Source organism: Argopecten irradians, chromosome 4 (genome assembly GCF_041381155.1).
Source record: "Argopecten irradians isolate NY chromosome 4, Ai_NY, whole genome shotgun sequence".
NCBI classification, from domain to species: Eukaryota; Metazoa; Mollusca; class Bivalvia; order Pectinida; family Pectinidae; genus Argopecten; species Argopecten irradians.
Window position 1 is genome coordinate 48,508,770 of NC_091137.1, and position 23,987 is coordinate 48,532,756.

Genomic DNA, 23,987 nt, shown 5'->3' on the forward strand with positions numbered 1-23,987 from the left:
TTGTAAGCTAGAATTGAACCTCAGACTAACTCTGAAACTGGCTATACTAACTGAACTAAAGTGAAATTCCAATAGCACTAAGCTAGAAGGCGACAGTACCACCATTCAAACGTGATAATGAACTATGCATTGTATCTTTAACATGTGTTAAGAAATAAGAACATAATCCAAAAATGAATGCATTGAAGGTAGTGAAATCCAATAGTAACACCATTTCTAAGAATCATTACATGTCCGCTGTGAACTTCTTGTAATGAATACTTGTAGATAATGTTGATATTCAACCTATATGGTAGCATCTTACTTGCGTAGTATGCTAAATGGAAGTAGGAATAAAAGAAGTCATAAAATGTTAGACTATGTAAATGTGTTATAGACATTGGTGTTGTATATCATACCTTCACGATTTCTAATCTAAACCACTAAAAGGCTTACCACACCGAGGGAGGGACTTATTGCCAACCTTTTCAACAAATATAAGCTTATCTAGTTAAAGATACATTTTGTATCATACATATCTTCTTTCAATGTTCGTGCAACATACATTTTCTAATAATGTACGTATATCTTTTGTCTTGAAATCTTGATAATTGGATTGCATTTTGAAATATTTAAAATTGACTAAATCAATGACAAAGAGAATTTCATTGTATTCAAGCCCTTTTCCGTATCCTGATCTACGCGCAAGCTAACATCAGTAATGACTCCATTTTACCAGATATAACTATTCTATTGCAGTCTCTATTATTTCATTCCTTCTCCCTGCGCACATATTTCGTTTTTGCATATTACAGAATTACCTCCCGTGCTCTTTCGGGTAGGTATTCATTGTGACGTCATTATTTTGTGAGCGAAATTGACGTTGTTGTCTGTGAAATGTATGACGTTACGCTCGCACACACATGACGTCACAATCAATACCTTAACCCGTAAAGACAGACAACCTCTTAATATGTAAATGCAGATTATTATTATTATTATCATTTTACAAGCTAACCGATACTTACATTATATATGTCATTGGCTTCTTAGGTAAAATATATGTTTTCGTTTAAATATAACATACAGTGTATATAACAATAATGACAATTAAAAAGCTAACCTAATTTTATAATTTGCGTGCCCCTGTGTTTTGGCTGAGGTGACCAAGATTGCATTTTACGGTCTCGGAATAGCAGTTCAGACTACTTGTTTTACACGTGTTCATAGAAATTTAACTGTTGAAAACAGATATATCTAGATTTGGATAATGAAACATTAAACGTGATAATGAACTATGTATGTATCTTTAACATGAGTTAAGAAATAAGAACATAATCCAAAAATGAATGCATTGAAGGTAGTGAAATCCAATAGTAACACCATTTCTAAGAATCATTAAATGTCCGCTGTGAACTTCTTGTAATGAATACTTGTAGATAATGTTGATATTCAACCTATATGGTAGCATCTTACTTGCGTAGTATGCTAAATGGAAGTAGGAATGAAAGAAGTCATAAAATGTTAGACTATGTAAATGTGTTATAGACATCGGTGTTTTATATCATACCTTTACGATTTCTAATCTAAACCACTAAAAGGCTTACCACACCGAGGGAGGGACTGATTGCCAACCTTTTCAACAAATATAAGCTTATCTAGTTAAAGATACATTTTGTATCATACATATCTTCTTTCAATGTTCGTGCAACATACATTTTCTAATAATGTACGTGTATCTTTTGTCTTGAAATCTTGATAATTGGATTGCATTTTGACAATATTTAAAACTGACTAAATCAATTACAAAGAGAATTTCATTGTATCCAAGCCCTTTTTCTTACGATCTACGCATATAACATGGCTTCTTAGGTAAAAATATGTTTTCGTTTAAATATAACATACAGTGTATATAACAATAATGACAATTAAAAAGCTAAAAGAGTTTTATAATTTGCGTGCCCCTGTGTTTTGGCTGAGGTGACCAAGATTGCATTTTACGGTCTCGGAATAGCAGTTCAGACTGCTTGTTTTACACGTGTTCATAGAAATTTAACTGTTGAAAACAGATATATCTAGATTTGATATCCCATTAAAAGTTACATAATATAAAACCACGATCGAGAGCATCGTGGGTAGCGATAGGCCAAGGACACCTCCTTGCAGGTAGTGTATGGGATTTGCAAATTATTTAGTCTAGATGAAATAAATGTTTATTCTAATTACTGGTTTATGTAAATAATGAATGTTCTTGCAATATTTCCAACGTTGGACATTTTTGTTTTGCTATAATTAATATCGATGCTGCTATCGTTTATGCGAGGAGAATCTCGGTTTTCCCTGTCGACACCAAAATAAAACTTGTATTGTAAGATATTGACTGTGTATTCTGTTTATCCTGTAAATTTTTCATTATATATACAGAAGATGGTATTCAAAACGAAAGCAAATTGCCTGTTATTAACACGATTTCGCTCAAAGCGAAACGCTTCTTTGATGATCAAGAAAAGATTCATTCACTAAACCGAATGAGTGTGTACTCCTTTTGACTTTTGACGTCATTCCGGTGATTGTGACGTCACTGTTTGGCGGGACTGACTGCCGTTTCATTCACTCGTCACTGGAATGTTCGGGATCAAGTCATCAAATTTAGAAATTGAATCAAACGAAAGAAATTAAACATTTTTTTACTGACATCGTAATATTTTTCTATTGCAACTATTACAGGAAATTCTTAAAATCTGGTATCGAGTTCTGTGCCCGACTAATGTCGATATTAGTGCTGAAAATGCATTGTTTCTTGATATTGTTCCGCTTCTTTTGTTGACTTTAAATTCGTAAAATGAACTTAACCCGCGAAGGGCGTCAAAACGCTTGTTTTCAACGGGAAGAAGCACCGTAGTGATAAAGACCTTCCAAGTATGGCAAAAGTGAATATCTGCATCAGGGAAATACGGACACAAAAAGTCGATTTTCTCCAAAAGTAAGAAAGTTACACTACATTAATTTTGCTGGAACACTTAAAAAATCGTTCTGATTTCAGAACAATTGGAATTATGAGGAAACCTCTGGCAGTACTTTTATTATTATTATCATATATAATGTAAGTTAATTATTTTTAGCATGCAGTCTGGCAGTGAACGTGATCGGACGGATGGCGTCGTCGTGGAATATCCCTATAATAACACCAGTTGGAACAAGTGGTATCCTTGGAGACAAGTCAAATTTCCCCACCCTAACAAGACTAGCCTACAATATGAACAAATTTGCGAAATTCTACCTTGAGGTTTTCCGTCAGTTCAACTGGACTGATATCACCATCATGTATGACAGCGTACACGTGTTTTACCGAATAGTTGGCACTAGTCTTGGTGCCGTGTTCCCTTCGGCTGGGATATCCAGTAAGATGATCGAGTTTGATACCAACGGTGTATACGACCACAGAGCAATGTTGTTGACAGCCAGCGCGCGATCACGAGGTGAGTACATAATTATATCATAGGACTGGCTACCAGGAGTTTTTATATAATTGTACAATTACACTATAACTTGTATCATATCCGCTTAGTGGGAAAACTGCAATAAGTTTGGTTTTGTTGGTCTAACGTCCCAGCAGTAGTGAGATTAATCAAAGGTGAAGGTCAGGAGGGGAGGGGAAATGTCGGAGTACCCGGAAAAAACAGCTTAAAATCAAGAAAATACAACTCTGTAATTTTGTAAAAATAATCAAACAGATGACTAGTAAATGTTCAAGAAAAGCACAACAGCAACAACAACAAAATAAAAAAAAATAATAAAAAAAAAAACAAAAAAACAAACACCACATTATGTTCAAAAATAAATTGATCGTGCATTTTCGTTTATCACATCGACTACTTTGAATCAAGGCTATTATTTATTCTCATGAAAACATCTGCTCACGTTATCACTTGATAGTGCCTTTAATTTGATTAAGCTATTTTCCGTTAATTCATATTTTAAAATAGGTCTTACATGTACATAATCCCGAAGCACTCATGTGATAATAACTTTAAAGATGCTCCACCGCTGACAAATGGTATTTTTTCACTATCAAAAACAGGAGCAGTCGATTTAGTATTTTTCTTCTGTTACAAAATTTACTTGCTTTACACGATTACCACCATTGAAAAGTTTGAGCTTCTAATTTTACTTCAAGTTAAAAATAAGAAAAACAATTAATTGCATCCCGAAAAAATTCCGTGGCACTATATTCTATATGAAATGAAGTACTGATTGAACATGCACCAAAGGCGAAATAAATTATTTTATATTATTTTTTGTGTTAATTAGGCATATATATACACGTTTAAACACAAATTATTGTTCGAATGAAGAATATCATTTATGCTCTGTCGGCGGTGGAGCATCTTTAAATGTTAACTCCATAAATATGTTACAGTATTCGTCATCAGTTGCCATGGCGATACGTTCCGTGACATTATGTTGACCTTCTATGACCTTGGCATGGCCTTTGGTGATTACGCTGTCATCTTCATCCGTCTGTTTGTGGGCGATGATGTTGGTAACATGTCTTGGATGAGAAATGATGCAAAAGATGCAGTAAGTATAGTCGTATAGAAATAACTAATTTTAGTACAGAACCTAGCAAAATATTATCTTATGTTTCCATGAACTCAAATGTTTAAATACGCAGTTTTAGTAAGGATTCGACTCCAGTATTTGCTCCGTAAAACATTCTGGGACAAGGAACCTTTAGAATTTATTCATATGGTGTATGATGATTTTCCTGATCATATCTCTTTATCAATCATAAAGCAAAAAGAAATAAATGTTGATCTTCAAACAGATTGTACAGAATGTATTCGAGATTGGATATATTTGGATATTGAGGATAGTTGTGTTGCTGTGACCGTTTGAGGGTCCGATAGGAGACACATAGAATAAGATGAATATTGTTGGCTGAAATTTGCCTTTTGAGATCACCCCCGATGTTTGTAGTCATGGTTGGTGTCTGTGTCCATACTGCGTGTCGGGCAAATGATAGACATCTTGCAGTACAAATGTTGATGTAGCTCTCCGTAACAAGAACAAAGAGTTCCTCAGATGGCCTACATGTAGATAAATTATAGATTGATGTAAAATTTGTTATTATTGACAAATTTATATCAAATAAAAAATGGAAGGAGCAAAGGACAGTCGAAATTGATGAAAACCAAAAAGAGGTCAAATCAATCATTGATAAGCATCTTTGTTTCGATAACTTTGATTGTCTCTCTTTAAATTATCTCCCTTTAATCATTTACAGAAAGCCAGAATTGCCTATGATAGTGTGCTGCTCGTCCAACCACGCCGACCAGAAAGTTCCGAGTTTCTGCAATTTGAACAAGATGTTAAAAATAGATCCTTACAAGATTACAACTTTGTTTACGGCGATATTGAAGTAAGGTTTAGAACGTTTTAAATGGATGGATATGTTTATCTTAATTACCAATAAAGAGTTCAATGGATCGTGCTGTTTGGCTTTATCGTCAATTATCTCGCCAAGGCCTAATATTTCCTCTCCAAGCATGATGACAGGGATTTCCTAGGTCACATATCGGCCGAGTACATTTATGGTTTTCCTGTTGGAAAGTGGCTGATGTTCAAATTCCTCGGTCATTGACATCGACGCTCTTCTCGTGGTCATTTCGTCTAAAGATATAATTTATCTTAATCTGATTTAGCTACTTTCCTTAATTCATAATCAACATTCAGCAGGAAGCTAGCCCAACGGACCTAATTAATGTATATGGCAAAAGACTGTCGAATGATCTTTGTAGCGAAATATTTATAAATAAAAGTGGTTTAGATTTCTGGTTACTGTGACCCTTGTCCAAGATAAAGCATTATACAGTTCACTGTCCGTAATGCTCGGATGACACGAATATTTGTGTCGAAGCTTGCGTAAACCTTTTAAGTGGACACACCTCTATTGCTGTTTTGATAGACTTCCGGTTCCGTGTTTGAGTATCATTGCCAAATGATGTAGCCGTATTTTATTTAATGGCATCCTACATTATAACCGTTATTCATATGTTAAAACAAAACATTACCAGAATGATAGCCTGGAAACACGTCACGGTTTCCACTGCTAGAAACGTCAAACCTCCAATTATCTTATCCAGCAATGATTTTTAGAGCTCTTCAAATTTACGACATGATATTCTGGGTATTCAAGAAACCTCATATACCAACGGAGATTTTAAATTGAAAGTTTTTGTATCACTATATGGAATATGACGGTCATTTCATTTCACAGAGAATGTTCCAACCCTGAAATGCAATTCTATATTTCGGACAGAAGGTTATCCTCACATTGATATTGGACGCTGATTATTTTCTCTAATGGGCATAAACAAACATAACAGCCTACAGTCTGTCAATTAGTTCTAATATATTTTAACCAAAAAAACAAAAACATCCTCAGAAAAAATGTTGCCATTTCGTTAATGAATGGCTCACGTTTTCTGTTTTGAATACATTTCATATCACCTCATAAATTATTGTTTATTTCTTGATTACGGAATCAACTAACACGAACGGTTTTTCTACCACAGGTTAATATCTTCATTACCGCGTTTTACGATTCCTTCCTGATTTATGCCCAAATCCTTAACGAAACTCTTACCAGCGGTGGCAGTATCAGAGACGGATTTAACCTGACGAGGCGGATATGGGGGCGAACCTTTCAAGGTAAACGCGCTACTGTGTACGTATTGTTTTGGCGAAATAAATTTCAGCGCAAAATTAATTTTGAATAGGTTGGTGTATTGATGAATTCGCGCAGAATAATGCACAACATAAACAATATACAGAAATACAATTATATATATAGACCATATATTCCATAGAGAATTATATGCTGGAATATATCTTCTTATATGTATGTATATTTTATATAAAATTATTTTTCAATTGTTGCAGGTATCGGTGGAACTATAGCAATAGACACCAATGGAGACCGAGATACCGACTTTTCTCTGCTAGACATGGATACCTCTACTGGCGAATTTGAGGTTTACTTTGGAAATTATGCTTACCTTTTGATTGCCTCCTTTTAATGTAGATTAATCTTTCCTGTTATCGTAAAGAAGAATAATATCTCATGCCATACTTTCAAACGCGGTAATTAAACGTCTTGCTGCTTCATTTTGTACAAAAGAATAACTGGTGATATTTAAACAGGTTGTAGGTAATTACTTTGGAGAACTTCAGCAATTTAAGTTCGTCGATGGAATCTCCATTTACTGGTACCAGGGAAAAGGTCCGCCAGTCAACGAGCCTCGATGTGGTTTCACTGGGGATGCACCAGAATGTCAAACATTTGGTAAGCACTCCTTTATAACATTGCATAAAGTATAAAGTGATGCGCCAGAATATCTTAATTAACAGTTTAATTATATGGATGAAACGTATCATTCCACTGTAGCGCACATGAACAATACAACTTGAAAAATTTGTTATCTTTCTGGTTATTAACTACAACATAACTATTTTACTCGAATGAAACACAAATGTAATTAACACTTTTTCAATTCAAAATTGATTTATGTGTATATTGATATGCTACCAGCAACGCATCTTTTTCTCAAAAACATCACAGTATTTATGGAAGAAGTAATAATTTGATCATTATACATTGGATAATTAAATCGAATACAACAGCCGAATGCTATTGATTCTTCAGCCCGCTCGTTTCAGTAAATGAGGTGTTTCTAGCAGTGGTTCGATCCCTATTACAGCTTCAACGTGTGTAGTTATTTCAACCGTTAATACTGCGTTGCTGAAATTGTCAAAAAGAATTATTAATCAAATACATTATCAATATTCGGCAATACCAATGCAGTAAAAATATTAAATGTAATATTTTGTTGATGTCGAGATACCAAAATGACGTGAGAAAAGCACTATTTACCGTCGATTAATCCAACTTCCGACGAGATTTTGGGACGTAACAGAAACTGGATGATGGAACAATCGACGGTTAGTCGTACTATTCCCACGCCACATTGCTATGCGGAACCCACCTATTAAAATGCCAGAATTACAATATATCTACCTTGTCTGATTTGTAGAGCTGCCTGCCGTTACAATAGCGGGGATCGCTTTTGCCTGTGTTATAGTGGTCCTTACTATTATCGCAGCGCTAGTGTACAGGTAAACCCACAATGCTCACAGACAATATTCCGTAAACATATTTATTCTGGAAGGTGATGTGCATTCGCTCTTAACCCAGAAAAAAAGATAACTTAAAATGCTCTTTTGAAGAAAAAAAACCAAGAAAAAATATGAAATGGTGTGTTTTTAAGTTAGATGGTCGAATATCTAATAAAATAACCTGCATGTATTCGAAAATACGTCAGTTTTTGTTTATGATTTCCTACGATAATAAACAATAAAGTGAGGATTATTTTATGTACATATGCTTGATGATGAATCTCGTTAACAATTCACTTTTAGGAAAATGAAGCTTGAGTCTGACTTGCACAGTTTATGGTGGAAGATCAAATCTACTGACTTACTGGCAACGACTACTGGAAGTCGAATCATTAGCAGGCTATCGCTTGCTCAGGTACACTAACGACTAGCGTGTCTTTCACACATAACAAATGTCCTTTGCAGCAAAGCTGGTCAATCAACTTCCGGTCGTTTTTGTCTGTTAATATTCCGCTTACATCCTACGCTAACTAATGATAGATGCTGATTGCTGATTTGCTAAGCTGAAAGACAGAATCTATTGAGAAAAATATCTTTTGTGAATAAATGGAATTATATTAACAGTTCAAGCCAAATATCGCAATTTTGATTATCAAAAATCCACGTTTCAGTCCATGTGACAATATCAATTCCCAAATCTCTCTGGCTCCTATTCATAGCGCCTATCATCAATTCCAAGATCTCCCTGGGTACCAGTTATAACACCTTAAATCAGGACTGATGTATTAATTCAAGTTTATAAAGATTTTATCTTGTGTGAGACATTTCCGCTCTATAGAGTCTTCTGTCTTTTGAGGATTTGATTCTTACTCTCTTTGTGTACATCATTACACTACCCGAGCTCCACTTTGATCAGACATTGTACTGATTGAAAGAGCTCATCAACCTATGCATTGTAACAGTGTTTATGCAACGAATTATATACTACAAATGTATATTTACATTTACTTGTCACTTCTACTATATAAACTACTCAAGGCAAAGTAAAGTTTATGAGGGTATAACTGACATCCAAAACGTGACCATTATGACGTCACCTCAAAACGGCTGTTCCATCTCGTGGATTAAATCGTCATTGATTAACGGTTTTTTCCTGGTCTAGCTTAAACAATGTTAATGCAGAGACCCAAAAATGAATTAATAATGTAAATGTAAGTGTTAAACTATCTTCCTATGGCATCTATGGTCTATATCCATATAGACGCCAGAGATTTGAAGACATTCATCTCATAATGCGCGCTAACGAATTATGAAAATACACTTGTAAACCATAGATGCCATAAGAAGATAATTTAATGCTTAAGTATATTTTCAATTTTATCTTTGCAGTCCCTTGGCGGTGACAGCAAGTCGAAAGACGATGGAGCACAAATGTTTACGACGACAGCCTTTTATAAAGTAAATCTTAAGTCCACCAGCATTGATCAAGTTCGCTTTAAAATATTAACTCTAGATATATATGAGATTTTGATTATAATTTACGCATTACTTAATATTTGTTGGATTAAATGTTAGCGATCGCAACATTGTCTCACGAAATTGCGAAAATATCATATCCGATACCTGCTATACGACGATTCACAAACGATACCATCACGTACCAATAAGTTCGTAAAAGTAAAAGTATTTTTCATTTTATGTCAGGGTAATACTGTAGCCACCAAAAAGTTAAAGATAAAACAGTTCCACGCTGATCGAGTTAGTCTTATGGAACTGAAACAGGTAAGTGATTTTCATACTGTTTTCAGTAATAATCATGAATATAAATCAAAGCAAAAACAATATACCGCAATTATAATTACGATTTTCTGCTCCAAGCAAGCACTAGTATTTCATCTTTATCATTGTATACATACATATTTAAAATCATAAAAATCAATCTTGTGAAATTAAAAACTTGCTTGTTTGTTTGTTTTGTTTGTTGTTGCTTTTTTTTTTTTTTTTTTTTTAATAAATCTTCATTTTGTTGTGTTCTAAGCCGTGTAACGGTTTTATCTGACAGTCAATATTGAATGCCTGGTACTCTCTACAAAATACTAGAAACATTTCTAAATTGTATGTAATAATATCCTTGTTTTGTTGTTGTCTGCGTATATTACAGATGAGGGATATTGCCTGTCCGAACCTTACTAGACTGGTGGGCCTAGTGGTGGAACCTTCTCATCTTGTCCTCGTCACAGAGTACTGTCCTCGTGGTAGTCTGCAGGTAAGGTGTGTCAAAATGGTCATACTAATATAGCCATATGAACTTTAAATTTCTTTTTCAACACAATAATATACCAAAACTTTGAGAATTATAATGAATAGTTTTGATTTATTATGTATTGTACAAAGTCACGTGTCTAATTGAATATTTACGAAGTCAAAATAAGTTATTTCTTCTGATTTTTTAGGATATTTTAGAGAATGAATCAATACAACTTGATATGGATTTTAAGAACGCACTCCTCACCGACCTCGTACAAGTAAGTTTTACAAATCAATGAAGACAATTAACGATACTAATGGTTTTAATGCCAGTACCACGTGATATCTTAATACTGTTTCTGCGGGACTATTGTTTCTATTGGTGACGTAATGACGATAAGAATGATAATGTCATCTCGCGCTTATATCATTTCAGTGGGAAAATTACAAAGAGTAATTACGTTCCATCACAAGTGGAGAGACTACAGTGTAGTCCCGCACAAATTTTAGTGGCTACCATATGTCCGAATAGTGCCGCAAATTTATATCAAAGTACAAGGAATACAGATATCATGACGTTAAACAAACATCAGTAATTACTCCCGTACTCATATCAAAAGAACATACGTAAATTATTGTGTTATTATGTATTTGTATATTACAGTTATATGCCCTTGCGGGTAGGTATTGATTGTGAAGGCATCTTTTTGCTAACGTTACCCCATACATAAATGACGTGAATTCAGCTCACAAAATACTGTAATTACGTCCCATTGGATACCTACCCGTAAGGCAGATAACTGTGGTCATTAATAAACAAAGCTTTTTAGACCTTCAAGAACTAGTCATTGATGAGTAGATATAGTTATAATGTCTCATTAGTTGGTGTTGTTCTGAAAAATGCCAACATCAATACAATGTAGTCACACCGTAACGTTTAACTGTGTTAACAAGGGTATGACCTATCTGCATGGATCTCCCATAGAAGTGCATGGTAACCTGAACAGCTCCAACTGCGTGATAGATGGACGGTTTGTTCTGAAGATAACGGACTTTGGATTGACACGGATACGACGTCTAGAACACAAGTCTGTCGATTTTCAAAACAGCAGAGGTATAGCCTTATAAAACGCTATCATGGAAAAAAATATTCAGAACAAATATGCAATAAGTCAACTTATTTAATAATACTGACTGATGAGCCTGGTGGGTAATATAGAGGAATCGTTTACTAAATAGAAATAAAGTAGCAATGTCTTTCAGACATTTTTGTTCTCGCTTCCCTATATCATTGCAGGACGGGGAAAAACGGACGCAACAACTCCCACAGTTCATTGCGGTGCCTTGAATGATGGAACCACAATAAACTCTGGGAGGGATTCGGACGGGCGTGTGTAACAATATCGAGGACATAAAAATAAGACAATATTTAAACTTCATATAACGGCACTCGTCTTGTGTTTAAACGTGATTATCATGTTTGATGCATACAGTATTTTCTGTTAATTTTATTTCAGCGCAGTTGTGGGTGGCTCCTGAACACGTCCGAAACCTACCCAACAAGACCGTGTCACACAGTGGCGATGTCTACAGCTTTGGTATAATGTTGTTTGAAATATTGACAAGACATGAGCCTTACGAAGACGAATTAGAACATGCCAACATATCAGGTAAATATCGATCAATTATGAACCTTTCTGAAGTCCATATGGTGTGTGCCGTCCTATCAAAATACATCTTTGCTTTTATTCAACCATGGTGATATATTGACCGAATCAAATGTTCTTGATTTTTACACCATTTATGAAGTTTCTTTGACAAACGTTAAAAGATCAACTATGAGTATGTTAATTAGAATAACAATAGCCATAGAACAACACCCTGAAGAACTCAATCTCTGAATACAGAAATCCACAAGCGCAATGTCACGCAGTTGTGACATAACAAAAGGAATATTGACTCTGTGTTTCTAAAATAGAACCGCGAGTCGTATATACTATATATATAACTCCACATGATCATATATTAACCAATAGGAATAGTGAAAACATCAGAGCATATATGTAATAGTTATCTTCAAGTCGCAACACAAATTTATAACAGTGAATAACCCGTCCGACTGGTATGTGTATATGCGATATCTAAATGCATTTTTCCCTTTACAGATGTACTTAGCAAAATACAAGTTGGACTTAACCCTCCATTCCGTCCCATGATCCCTCAGACAACCGAAAAGAACGAACTTATAAAAGTTATGAAAGATTGCTGGAATGAAGATCCAAAACTGAGACCTAGTTTTCAATCTCTGACGAGGACAATTCGAAAACTTTCCGGGTAAAGGAATGAGGTCATGTAAATGTTCATTGCAATTAAAATTCAATACTTGCCTTAATCGTAAATAGTGTTAGGTAGCAACTGTTCTGTTTACATCAAACACATGTATGTTAATTTTACATAAAATGTATATGGGATTTATATGATCTAAGAAATCCATAGATTGAAATGAATATACCACGTTAGATACAAATATACTTGATGATGTACATAATGTTTGTTCTGTCGTGTATTTAAGGGCACTCTTTATTTCAATAGAATATCCGCTGGGCATAATATACTAGATTCATTACTCAAGAGGATGGAACAGTATGCGAACAACCTGGAGGATCTTGTAGAGGAAAGAACCCGTGCTTTCCTGGACGAAAAGCGAAAGTCAGAGGAGCTACTGTATGAAGTCCTTCCAAGGTACGTATATACCATTTTTAAAAATCATCCATCTTAATAATTTAGTTATAATTACTAGTCCTCTAGAGGGAGTGTATATATATAAACTTTAAACAGTACATTTATACTGTTCAAAACTTAATAAGTTAGTTAAAATAAAAAAAAAAAAATATCATGTTACCATGTGTATAAGTATACCAACCATTTTTTTAGATTTTATTGAGATTCCAAATTCTAATTTCAGCCCCAGAATAGAATACTGCTGTCACAGTCGCATAATAGATGCTAAACAATTTTCGTATTTGTTTACAATATTGACAGTCGATTTGTTTACTATCAACAGGAGTGTCGCGGACCAGTTGAAGAACGGACATAATGTAGCACCGGAGGCATTTGAGACAGTGACTATTTACTTCAGTGACATCGTGGGATTCACTAACCTTTCCGCCTCAAGTCTTCCGATGCAGGTACAACGGAAGTAACACGTAAATCACACTCGATATTCCAGGGGTTCCGATCACTTACGATTTCTACACCCTGGACTATCACTATCTCATAGTAACACAGGAGGCAACATCATAGAACAGGTAATTTAGTCATTTGATGTGCATCAAAAGAGCCGTATAACGGTACACTGTGGCTCTGATGTTAGGCGTCGCTCTCTCTGCAGTCTTCAAAGGAAATCTTTGCTAGCCTGTGATTGGTCAAATGTTTTCCGCTGCGCTGCCTTCAATTCCACTATGAGATAGTCCAGGGGTGTAGAGATCGTAAGTGATCGGAACCCCTGGAGTATCGAGGATGCACGTAAATGTAAAACGGCGTCTGGCTGTAAGTCTGTGCCTTATTATTAATAGTATACAACAATATGTAATTGAATGCATGGGCTTATTTTTTTCAACTGCAATATAATGGAGAGCCGAATAACTATTTACACTTGCAAAAATGTGAAATACAACCCTCGAGAATTTATCTGCGTTTACACTTGTAAACTGCAATATTGTTTACAATATAAATTACAAACTGTGTTTACTGTGTACAATTTATTAATCTTAGTACTTAAAGTATCTTTTTTTCCTTTTATATCTAAGGTTGTTGACTTCCTCAACGACCTCTACACGTGTTTTGATAGCATACTGGAAAGCTATGACGTGTATAAGGTAAGTAATCACAACAACCAATTCCTCATATTTTGTAGCTATTAACAAAAATATGGATTTAAATAAAGATACAGTGTATATATACTCAATACAGAAATTTTCGGTTCCTCTTTCATCTTCTACTTTGGATTGAAAGACAAGCTTTATCGTCATTTTATTGTTTTTATTCAATGCGTTCATTCAAATGTTGGCTTTTTTATCGCAATTTAAATATCTCGCATCAAAATACTAATTTCAATAAAAAAAATATTATCGAAACGAATACTTTGCTCCATTGATGAAGATGAACCTTAGTTTTACAGTATCATTCAATAGATCAGACATCTACCGGCAACAGTCCCAGAGAAAGGTATATCATTTGATTTGAAGAGTAATATGCTGAGTGTTTTCTTGACAAATGTCATATGTAGCCGAAATTTTTGAATGGAGGTGAATAGTCCACAAGTTGTAAATTATATTCCGTTTGGAACCATTTTGCCAAGTTTTAAATTTTGATTAGGTTGAGACTATCGGAGATGCTTACATGGTGGTATCAGGACTTCCGGTACGGAATGGCACCGAACACGTCCGTCAGATTGCCCGGATGTCCTTGAGTATTCTGGAAAACGTAGTCAAGTTTAAAATACGTCACAAGCCGGACGCCATACTAAGAGCAAGGATTGGCATTCATTCAGGTAAAAAAATAGTAACTATCAACAACTACTTGAGTATTTTGCACCAAGAAACAAAATATTGAAGAATCTTGTTTTCCTGCTCGTCATCATCCTTTTTAGGAAATATTATGACAGATAATTCGCCAAGTACAGTTGTTATTTCAAATCAAATTTGATTGATCCTTATGTCTTTTTCATATTTGCATACCATTATGTCTATTTTATGTTTGGAATAACTAAAGTCTATTTCCAATAATTACTTATGACTTTATTTCATATTTGCATTACCTAATATCTATTTTATATTTGCAATAACTAAAGTCTATTTCAAATAATTACCTATGACTTTATTTCATATATGCGTTAACTAATGTCTATTTTATATTTGCAATAACTAAAGTCTATATGCGTTAACTAATGTCTATTTTATATTTGCAATAACTAAAGTCTATTTCAAATAATTACTTTATGACTTTATTTCATATTTGCATTACCTTAGGTTCTGTTTGCGCTGGTGTTGTGGGTAGGAAGATGCCACGATACTGTTTATTTGGGGACACCGTCAACACCGCGTCTAGAATGGAGTCCAACGGTGAAGGTAGGATAGCAACCGAGTAGAGCATTATAGACGTTCACTAGTTCAAGTAATGACTATAATATGTTAGCACAAAAATAAATTTGCGAAATCGTCACTGTGCTTTTAAGCACTATACATAAAAACAATTAATATTAGTTTAGCTCACGAAAAGTTCTAAAATAAAATAACCACTTAAATTTGTAAGTGTTCAGTAACGTTTGTTATATTTCGCTTCAGCAATGAAAATCCACATGAGTGAAGACACAAAAGGCATGTTGGACGCATTCGGCAACTTTTTGATAGAAACAAGAGGTGAAATTACCGTTAAGGTAAATGTATACACTTTAATAGTAATCAACAACCGATACATTTGTACATCCTCGATAGTCCAGGGGTACATATAACTATCACTGTCAAAGCAAAACTGAAGACATTTCATGAGAAAACAAGAGGAAGAACAGACGGACGTACCACGGAACACGGAAAAAAAGCGATATCAATAGCCCACCATCTGATGATGGTAGGTCAAAAAAACGACCTATCACAGGCCTACCGATTTGTATCAAATGACCAGCCTACCTGCTTCATTTATTATCGCCCACGGCCTTCAGTTTCGCGAGAGAGGGTTAGATATTACAACAGTACAGCAACCCTTTGGAAATTTAAGTTGCATCTGGTAATGCTGCTGGCTTATCAGACAACAACTACGGGATTGTGTAATATTGGCAAATGAGAACATTTCATTACATTATGCAAATCTTTCATAATAAAAGAATTTGATATAATGCATAATTGATCTGATAGAAGCAATGGAATCACTTCGCTAAGTTGATATCATTAACCCATTTTTTAATGGGGATTTCAAGCCTAGCAATAATTGCATTTAATTGATTATATGACTGTTCTAATTAGAAATTATATAATACAGTACTGCTTGTTCTTCGTCAGTGTGCTGTAATATATTCTTTATCCGTTTCAGGGCAAAGGTGCGATGACGACATATTGGCTTCTTGGAGAAGAAATCAGAGAGGTTTAAAGCGGAATTTAAAATTTACACATTCTTATAAACAGATATTCAACAATATATTTAGTACCGCTTGTTCAGATATAGATAACGTAAATCTTGCCAAGTTTCAGGTGTTGTTAATTAAATGTTTGCATGGAATCACTGAACTTTTTTATTTTATAATTTGCGGTCTTCACCAAAAGATCACGCCTGTATCTTATTTGAACATCTGTCATTTTACAATTCTCACGTGTTTTATTACCGGGTTTTTTTAATCATTTTTCAACTTGACTCTTTACAACTTGATTTGTGAAATTTGAACTGTGACTGTGTAACACAATTGCGAAACGGCATCTGCAACCAGTGATTGTTAAGTCCATGCACTATAACCAGCAAAATTGTTATGTAGTCGATAGCTATTTACTTAATCGGTCCCCGATTTTTCTAATAATCACAATCTGCATTTCAGATAAAGAGCCACCTTTCCACAATAGTAGGTGTAGTATAACCGGAAATGGGTGAATGAATTTGACTCGGATAGTATACAATAAAGATGTAAAATTGTGACACATGTGAGCAATGGTTATTCATATTTCTGATTATACAATGTCGTTTCCGTCTATTTCCCTATTGCCATGAAATTGGCATAAATATTAATAAATGATTCAAGGACATATTGCAGAAATGATATAGATATTTATTAGCATCTTTGCATGACCTAGTGAATAAAGAGATAATTACAGAAGTCACATTTTTATATCCTCCATACAGTTGGAATACATAATGAAACCATCCTATACACTCACCTCCCAACACTGGACGACCATAAAGTATTAAATTGCCCTAATTTTCAGAACGGGCATAATATCAGAATAAGTCTAATTCTGAGCAAAATGGTCTTAAAATAAACACCATGGTACTAAATAGGCCCCGGTCTAATATGATGTACTAGCGGTCTAATTTTCAGTGACAGGTCTAATTTTGGTCACCGCTGTCTAATATTGTAGCGGCGGTCTAATTTTCAGCAACCGGGTTCAATGATGTGACATCAGTTTAATATTATAGAGACGGTCTAATTTTTAGTGACCGAGTCGAATATTGAAGGACCACGTCCTAGATCTCGACGAGACGAAAAACTATGGGTCTGGTTATTAAAAAATGCCCTTATGACGTGCTTTAAAGGTTCTAAATAATATATTATACTGTTCTAAATATCTCTTTTAAGCAATCTATAGAGTGTTACAGTACATTTATTGGTTATATAAATTATCATCATATGTATATGAAATAGTGATCGATATGATATTGACCAAAACTCACAAATAATTGAATATATGAAATCTAGCAATTATCAGAAATATCCTTTCTGACATTATGCATTACTTTTGAATAGTTCTTTCTCAATATGCCATTGTAGATAATTTTACAGTTTCTTGCATAAAAATACATATACATAATACACATGTTATATGCATGTACGAACGGTATATTTTACGGTAAAATGATGAACGGTTAACGCGAGACCAACCATGCGACTGTGTATGACGTTCATCGTAAGCCGTACTGACAACCGCCCATACACATTATTAAAGCTTATCTGACTGCAAACCAATTAGCATCGTAAAGTATCTCATAGCTTTTCTCTATTGCACAACAGTCTAATATCATGCATGAATATAAGAATATAAAAAAGTAAAGAACTGAAAATGTATAAGGAAATTTTGGATTGCCACATTATTGATACAGGTAATTGTCAGAAATATATTAAGCTCCGCATTAACTAAAAATCATCAGAAGTAATTTTTCTTGATGTATTTTATGATTTCATTCCAATCAGGCTGATAACCAAGTTTGATGTATTGTGACGATGAACAAGCTTTATGTTGGAATCACGAATATATTTTCTTCGACAGAAAGTATCAGAGATTTTACATGTATATCTAAAGATCTGAAAACACCAAGGTTAAATTTAGAATGTATTTACTAACAATCTGTGGGTTGACTTGGTAGGACACACTGCGCTAGAGGCCATCTCAAACAAATAATAACAGTCATCTGTCTTGTTGATATTTTCTTCAAACATTTTCACTGTTTCAGACTGAAATAAATAAAAGAACACATCACTGAGAAGTAAAACGAAAGTCGAATGAAGACATAATTTAATGTAATGATTTGTGATCATATAAAACAATGTTGTACTGTTTTATTCACTAACTTAACAAACCATATTGTATTTTTTTACTTCAACAAAGTGGAGTAATGAACTTTGAACTAATCTGGTAGTGTTATCAACTTTGACCTTGTCTCAGTAGTTTTATGAATTTTGAAATTATATCAGCAGTTTGTGAACTAAGACCTTGTTCTAGCAGTGCTACACAGTAGAGTTTTTAATCTTAAGTGTCAGCAGTGGATTTAACTTTGACCTTGTCTCATTGGTGTTACAAACTTTGACTTAGTACCAGTGAGCTTTGACCTATTGTCTGCAGGTATAGCGAACTTTGACATAGTCTCAGTAGTGTTACGAAATTTGACATATTGTCTGCAGTGGTGTTTCAAACTTTGACTTAGTCTCAGTGGTATTATGAATTTTGACCTATTATCTGAATGATAAACCTAGTTTGAATGGTGTTATGAACTTTGACCTATTGTTTGCAGTGCTAATATGAATAATGATAAATGCCTCAGCGGTGGTGTGAGTCAACACTGCAGGTTTTAGAAGTGTTGTTATGATCCCTGAGATATACAAAACAGTAAACTTTGACAAAATTATGTAATTTAATGTGTATGAGTTTAAGATCCAAATAATGTGTACCTACTCCAACGCTAACTTCTTCATCACAAGTTATCATGATTCTAGCACGTCGATTCTCTATGTTACAATGTGAATGGTACTGATCCCCGTCTTTGTATTCAAGAAGAATCCAATCAGCTGAAAAAAAGTGACAGAAAGTTTATATAATGTGACAATAATCAGATAAACGCCAGACAATTTCTAGTCATAACAACAGAGTGATGTCTTTGAAACATGTCATAGTAATTCAGTAAACAATATTTTGAAAGAGCAATTTCTTTTATTTCATTATTTCAATCTGGACTGTAAATATGACCGCAATAAATGTGGTAATAAAACATGTAGAAAAATAGATTATCAGGTCAAAATAGTACAATCAGGTTATATGAGTTGTTTCCCCTTAACAAAGATAGTAACACACACATGTCATTGCTTACTTATGGTTAGCAATACAGGATAACATCACATTTGATGATAATTAAACGTAATCATGAAATATCACATCAAACGATGAAATATCAAGGCAACAATGCATAATAAAACAAAGATACTCAAAAGTAGAATATAACATATGTTTAATAAAACTAGAACACTGACACGTCAGAAAGAGCTCCGTTCAATGAACCTTACGATTAAAAAAGTAATATCTTGACAATAAAATATACAGTTGAAGGTATAACTTGAAAAGATCCCAGAGGGATCTTGGAGCCTAATGTTTTATGTCTGGCAATTGAAAGAGGGATCTTTTGTCTGCTTTTTAAACTTGTTGGCTATCGTGTTGTTGGTTCGGTCCCATAATGCCATATGCAAAACTAGGGTCCTTAGGGAAACCTACCTATGATATTTGAGACAGGTCCCTTTGGTTCTTTCTAAGATATAGAGGTAATTTCTACTGAAATCCAAGATGTCTGTCTGTCGGCTATTATTTTGATCGATTCGTACCCAAATGCGCTATGCACAACAAGGACAGTATGGGACCTTACATATGGACTTTGAGAGAGATCCCTTTCATACTTTATGAGAAACAGAGGAAACAACATGAAATTATCAAAATTCAAGATGCCTGCCTGTCAGCCATCATCATGTTAACCGATCAGTCCCAAAATGTAATATGAACAACTAGGGCCCTAGGAAAACACAAGTAACGTTTGAGAACGATACCGTCCTAACTTTCCGAGAAATAGTGGTAAAAATCTTCAATTATCAAAATCCAAAATTGTGGTCAGCCATATTGTTATCCGATTGGTCCCAAATACAATATGAATGGCTAAAACCTTAGGGGAACATGAAAAAAAGTTTGAGAGCGATACCTTCAGTACTTTCTGAGAAATAGTGGGAACAAACTTAAAACCATCAAAATTTAAGATGACCGCCAGCTGGCGGCGATCTTGCTGACCAATTAGTTTCAAAATGCAATATACCTAACTATGGCAATAAGTGAACCTACATGTACCTATGAAATGCGAGATGGATCCCTTTAGTACTTTCTGAAAAACAGCGTTCACTTTCCATTATAAAACATAATTTCAAGACTTATACATCATGTTATTCATGTTCTTACAAGCAGCGCCTGCCTCCTTCATTTAGTCACTTTTACATGTCAAATTTCCTTAGAAAATAATGTGATCAATTTATTTTTAAATTTTTGTAATTATTTATTTTTTTTTTTTTATTTATTTTTTTTTATTTATTTTTTTTTTTGCAAATACCGATAAGAGTATGAGTATCGATACTTTTGAAACGGGTATGTACTTTTTTAAAATGTTACCGATTCTGTGTCTGTATCGAGTATGGTATCCATCCCAAATAATGATGTGTGATGGCATTTGGCAATATAAACAGGTGTACTAGTGGTTGTTGTGAATTGATGAATTGTACTTACTCCCTCTGCTTAAAGCTGCATTGTTGTACTTCCCGATGATATGACTTCGTTGAAAATCTGGTTTACCATCAACCTTCTGTATTTGTAACACTCCAATGTGTTGGTTGTTGGTGCCTGGAAACTCCGTTACATCCACTGCATCTGTACATATTCCAATAACATAAAGATATTCCCCGCTTACATCTGTTGTTGTATATCTGTAAAAAAAATTGAATCAAAATGTTTGTTTGTACATTTATCTGTCATAATTATATATATCGTATCATCCCATGTACTTTATTCCAATGGGTTTTAATATGTTGTATGTATAACTAGAGACTCTTGTTCTTGACACATTCTAGCTATAACAAACATCAATTGTCAACACCAAAAATACACGACTGTCGAAAATTTACCTTCAGAACTTCAGAAAAATAACAGTACTAATATATATAAAGCAATAACAACTTCAAACGCTGACATTCATTACTTAAATTGTCAAAATTCAAGTTGTCAGCAATAGTTTTTCCATCCGTTGCAATTTACAACATGCATTATAAACTACGAACCAAGCGGAACCTGCAAATGGAATTTGATGAAGATCATTTTAGTACTTTCTGAGAATGAGAGATGCAAAGAATCAATCTGGAATGAAAAGACAGCTGACCATTGATAAAAGGGGATTTTAATAGCCTATGATCTTATTGTCATTGATGTTAGCAGACTTAAGAAATGCATTGTTTATCTACTACATTGAATGATCAGGTTGGGGACACTCCCGTGTATGCGGGATAGTCCTGCATTCGAGTAACAGTCATGTATTTAAGGGATCATTTTGTAACGCAAATGCAAGATTCTTTGAAATGAAAATGGATACACTTGTTTTGAAAATTGATGTAAACAAGAGATCCCAGAGTGATCTTGGCGTCCCTATCTGAGAAATAGCAGTAACAATTTCAAATACCAAAATCAAAGATGGCGGCCAGTCGGCCATCTTGTTGACCGACCAATCCAAATGCAATATGCACAATTAGGGCCATAGGGGAACCTACATAATAAATTTGAATAAGATGGGCTAAATAGGGGCGTCATAATTTTCAGATATCCATATTACAGATCTAAAGTTCTATGTTTTAGTGCATGAACTATTGAATTGTAATGTCTCACTTTGTCATTTTCACACACATTGTCATAAAATGACAAGTTAGGTGCTCTCCATTGACTAGTGTATAGCAATGAGTGAATTTTAGTGCAAATGTCTTGGTTGATTGAGTTTTACCTGTGTTCTACTTTTAGCCCCAGAGTAAGCAACAGAGGTGATTTTGTTTGTGACTTTTATAAACTTTTAGATAATGAAATTTGTTTCCATTTGAGTAATAATGTACATGTATAGATGTACATGTATTAGTCATGCTGCAATGTAAAATTTTGATGCGTTTTTTGATAAAAATAATCAAAACAACTTAACCCTCTTTCATGTATTAGAATCCTGCATTTGCGTAACTAAATGATCTCTCAAATACAGGACTGTTATTCAAATGCAGGGCTTTCCTGATATTTCTCGTGTGGAGTCACAAACCTTTTCCCAAGCAATGGTTGTATCCGAGCTTCAAGTTCGTCATTTTCCGCATTGTGCTGTGGAAAACTGCATCCAGCCGTCGACTCGCGTATAAGTAATGATATAACAAGAAATACAAGGTTAGGTATGACAGTAAAACCCATATTCAATCCAACGGTCGGGAACCCTTCTGAAACAGAGTATTTCCAGGATGTCCTGGTCCAAGAAGCATGAGCTTTTCGTTGTAACAAGCTATGTGATTGGCTATTCGTTAAATGGAGACCATACAAAGTTTTAATACCGGAACTATGATGATGCAAATTGCGTTGTATATATACACATTTGTATTATATCAGAGAGGTATATAGGGACAAGAAGCTTCGGCTGTTCTCGCGATAGCACGTACCCACCAATTCTCGTCGCAAAAATATTTAAATCCCAAAAAGAATGAAGTGCTTTTCATTTCAAAATCTTATGACATTGATGAAGATTTAGATTTGATTTTTGATGATAACTTTCTAAATTTAAGTCAATTTCATAGACACCTTTGGATAACTTTTAATTCAAATGCCAATTGGTCTGATCACGTCAATGAAATCTACAAATCTAGTATTATGAAGAAAATAAATGCATTGCGTAAACTTCAATGTATGTTAAAGCGTGATACCCTTTTACAGATTTATAAGTCATTTTATACAACCGATTTTAGAATATGCTTGTGAAATTAAGGATGGTTGTTTCATAATCGATTCTGATAAGTTAGAAATTGCACAAAGAGTAGTAACTAGGATAATTACGGGTTTGCCATCATTTGCAACAAAATTACCCTCTTTATAGTGAATCAGGTTTATAATTGCTAAGTGATAGTAGAGGTAGAAGAAAACTTTAATTATTACATAAGTTGAAAATTCTTGATACTTCTAATTTTCTTTTCTTCCCACAGTTGGCGAAAATAATCATTATATGTTCTAAGAAACAATAACGACTCTTTTGCATTCCAAACTATCGACTCTAATCCACTCTCAAGTCTTAAGTAAACTGGAATATTTCAGATAATGATACTAAGTCAATACCCATTTCTTCGTTGAAGATATAGCTCTTTTCCAACAAATCACCTCTCATCGACGAATTTATTTCAGCTATGGTGACAGAATATTAAAAATGCAGTACTCTAAATGACGATCTTTTCCATTCCAATATACATTTGTAGTCAATACATGTAATTCTCATTTGACTAACTGTGGAAACAATGATGTGAA

General features: G+C 34.3%; 2 protein-coding genes across 3 annotated transcripts; one reads left to right on the forward strand and one right to left on the reverse strand.

The window, feature by feature from the left end:
* Positions 1-4,422: 4,422 nt before the first annotated feature.
* LOC138321878 (atrial natriuretic peptide receptor 1-like) lies at positions 4,423-17,582 on the forward strand. The gene is made up of 22 exons (XM_069265884.1): positions 4,423-4,560; positions 5,267-5,401; positions 6,558-6,693; positions 6,925-7,016; positions 7,186-7,327; positions 8,076-8,157; positions 8,461-8,572; positions 9,547-9,615; positions 9,862-9,939; positions 10,319-10,423; positions 10,611-10,682; positions 11,359-11,518; positions 11,922-12,074; positions 12,570-12,738; positions 12,997-13,146; positions 13,469-13,592; positions 14,214-14,282; positions 14,782-14,956; positions 15,435-15,533; positions 15,750-15,841; positions 16,492-16,892; positions 17,446-17,582. The coding sequence occupies exons 1-21, from the start codon at positions 4,441-4,443 to the stop codon at positions 16,546-16,548; spliced, it is 2,391 nt and encodes a 796-aa protein (XP_069121985.1). The 5' UTR covers positions 4,423-4,440; the 3' UTR covers positions 16,549-16,892; positions 17,446-17,582.
* On the reverse strand, positions 17,195-23,031 carry LOC138321877 (cation-dependent mannose-6-phosphate receptor-like). Of its 2 annotated transcripts, none has more exons than XM_069265883.1 (4): positions 22,750-23,031; positions 21,192-21,388; positions 19,331-19,447; positions 17,195-18,616 (listed from the first exon to the last, which is right to left on the reverse strand). In XM_069265883.1, exons 1-4 carry the CDS (start codon positions 22,890-22,892, stop codon positions 18,612-18,614), a joined length of 462 nt encoding a protein of 153 aa, XP_069121984.1. In that variant the 5' UTR covers positions 22,893-23,031; the 3' UTR covers positions 17,195-18,611. The 2 variants fall into 2 exon arrangements, with proteins under 2 accessions (XP_069121984.1, XP_069121983.1); XM_069265882.1 differs by having other exon boundaries at positions 19,335-19,447; positions 22,750-23,027.
* Positions 23,032-23,987: the final 956 nt, after the last annotated feature.

Excerpts from the sequence above, each read along its gene's own strand:
- LOC138321878 (XM_069265884.1), top strand. The coding sequence starts at position 4,441 with ATGTTGACCTTCTATGACCTTGGCATGGCCTTTGGTGATTACGCTGTC. Across the intron at positions 8,158-8,460 it reads ATCGCAGCGCTAGTGTACAG|GAAAATGAAGCTTGAGTCTG; the intron begins GTAAACCCACAA and ends ATTCACTTTTAG. Across the intron at positions 13,593-14,213 it reads CCTCAAGTCTTCCGATGCAG|GTTGTTGACTTCCTCAACGA; the intron begins GTACAACGGAAG and ends TTTATATCTAAG.
- LOC138321877 (XM_069265882.1), bottom strand. The coding sequence starts at position 22,892 with ATGGGTTTTACTGTCATACCTAACCTTGTATTTCTTGTTATATCATTA. Across the intron at positions 19,448-21,191 it reads TGCAGCTTTAAGCAGAGGGA|CTGATTGGATTCTTCTTGAA; the intron begins GTAAGTACAATT and ends ACTTTTTTTCAG. Across the intron at positions 18,617-19,334 it reads ATGAAGAAGTTAGCGTTGGA|TCTGAAACAGTGAAAATGTT; the intron begins GTAGGTACACAT and ends TATTTATTTCAG.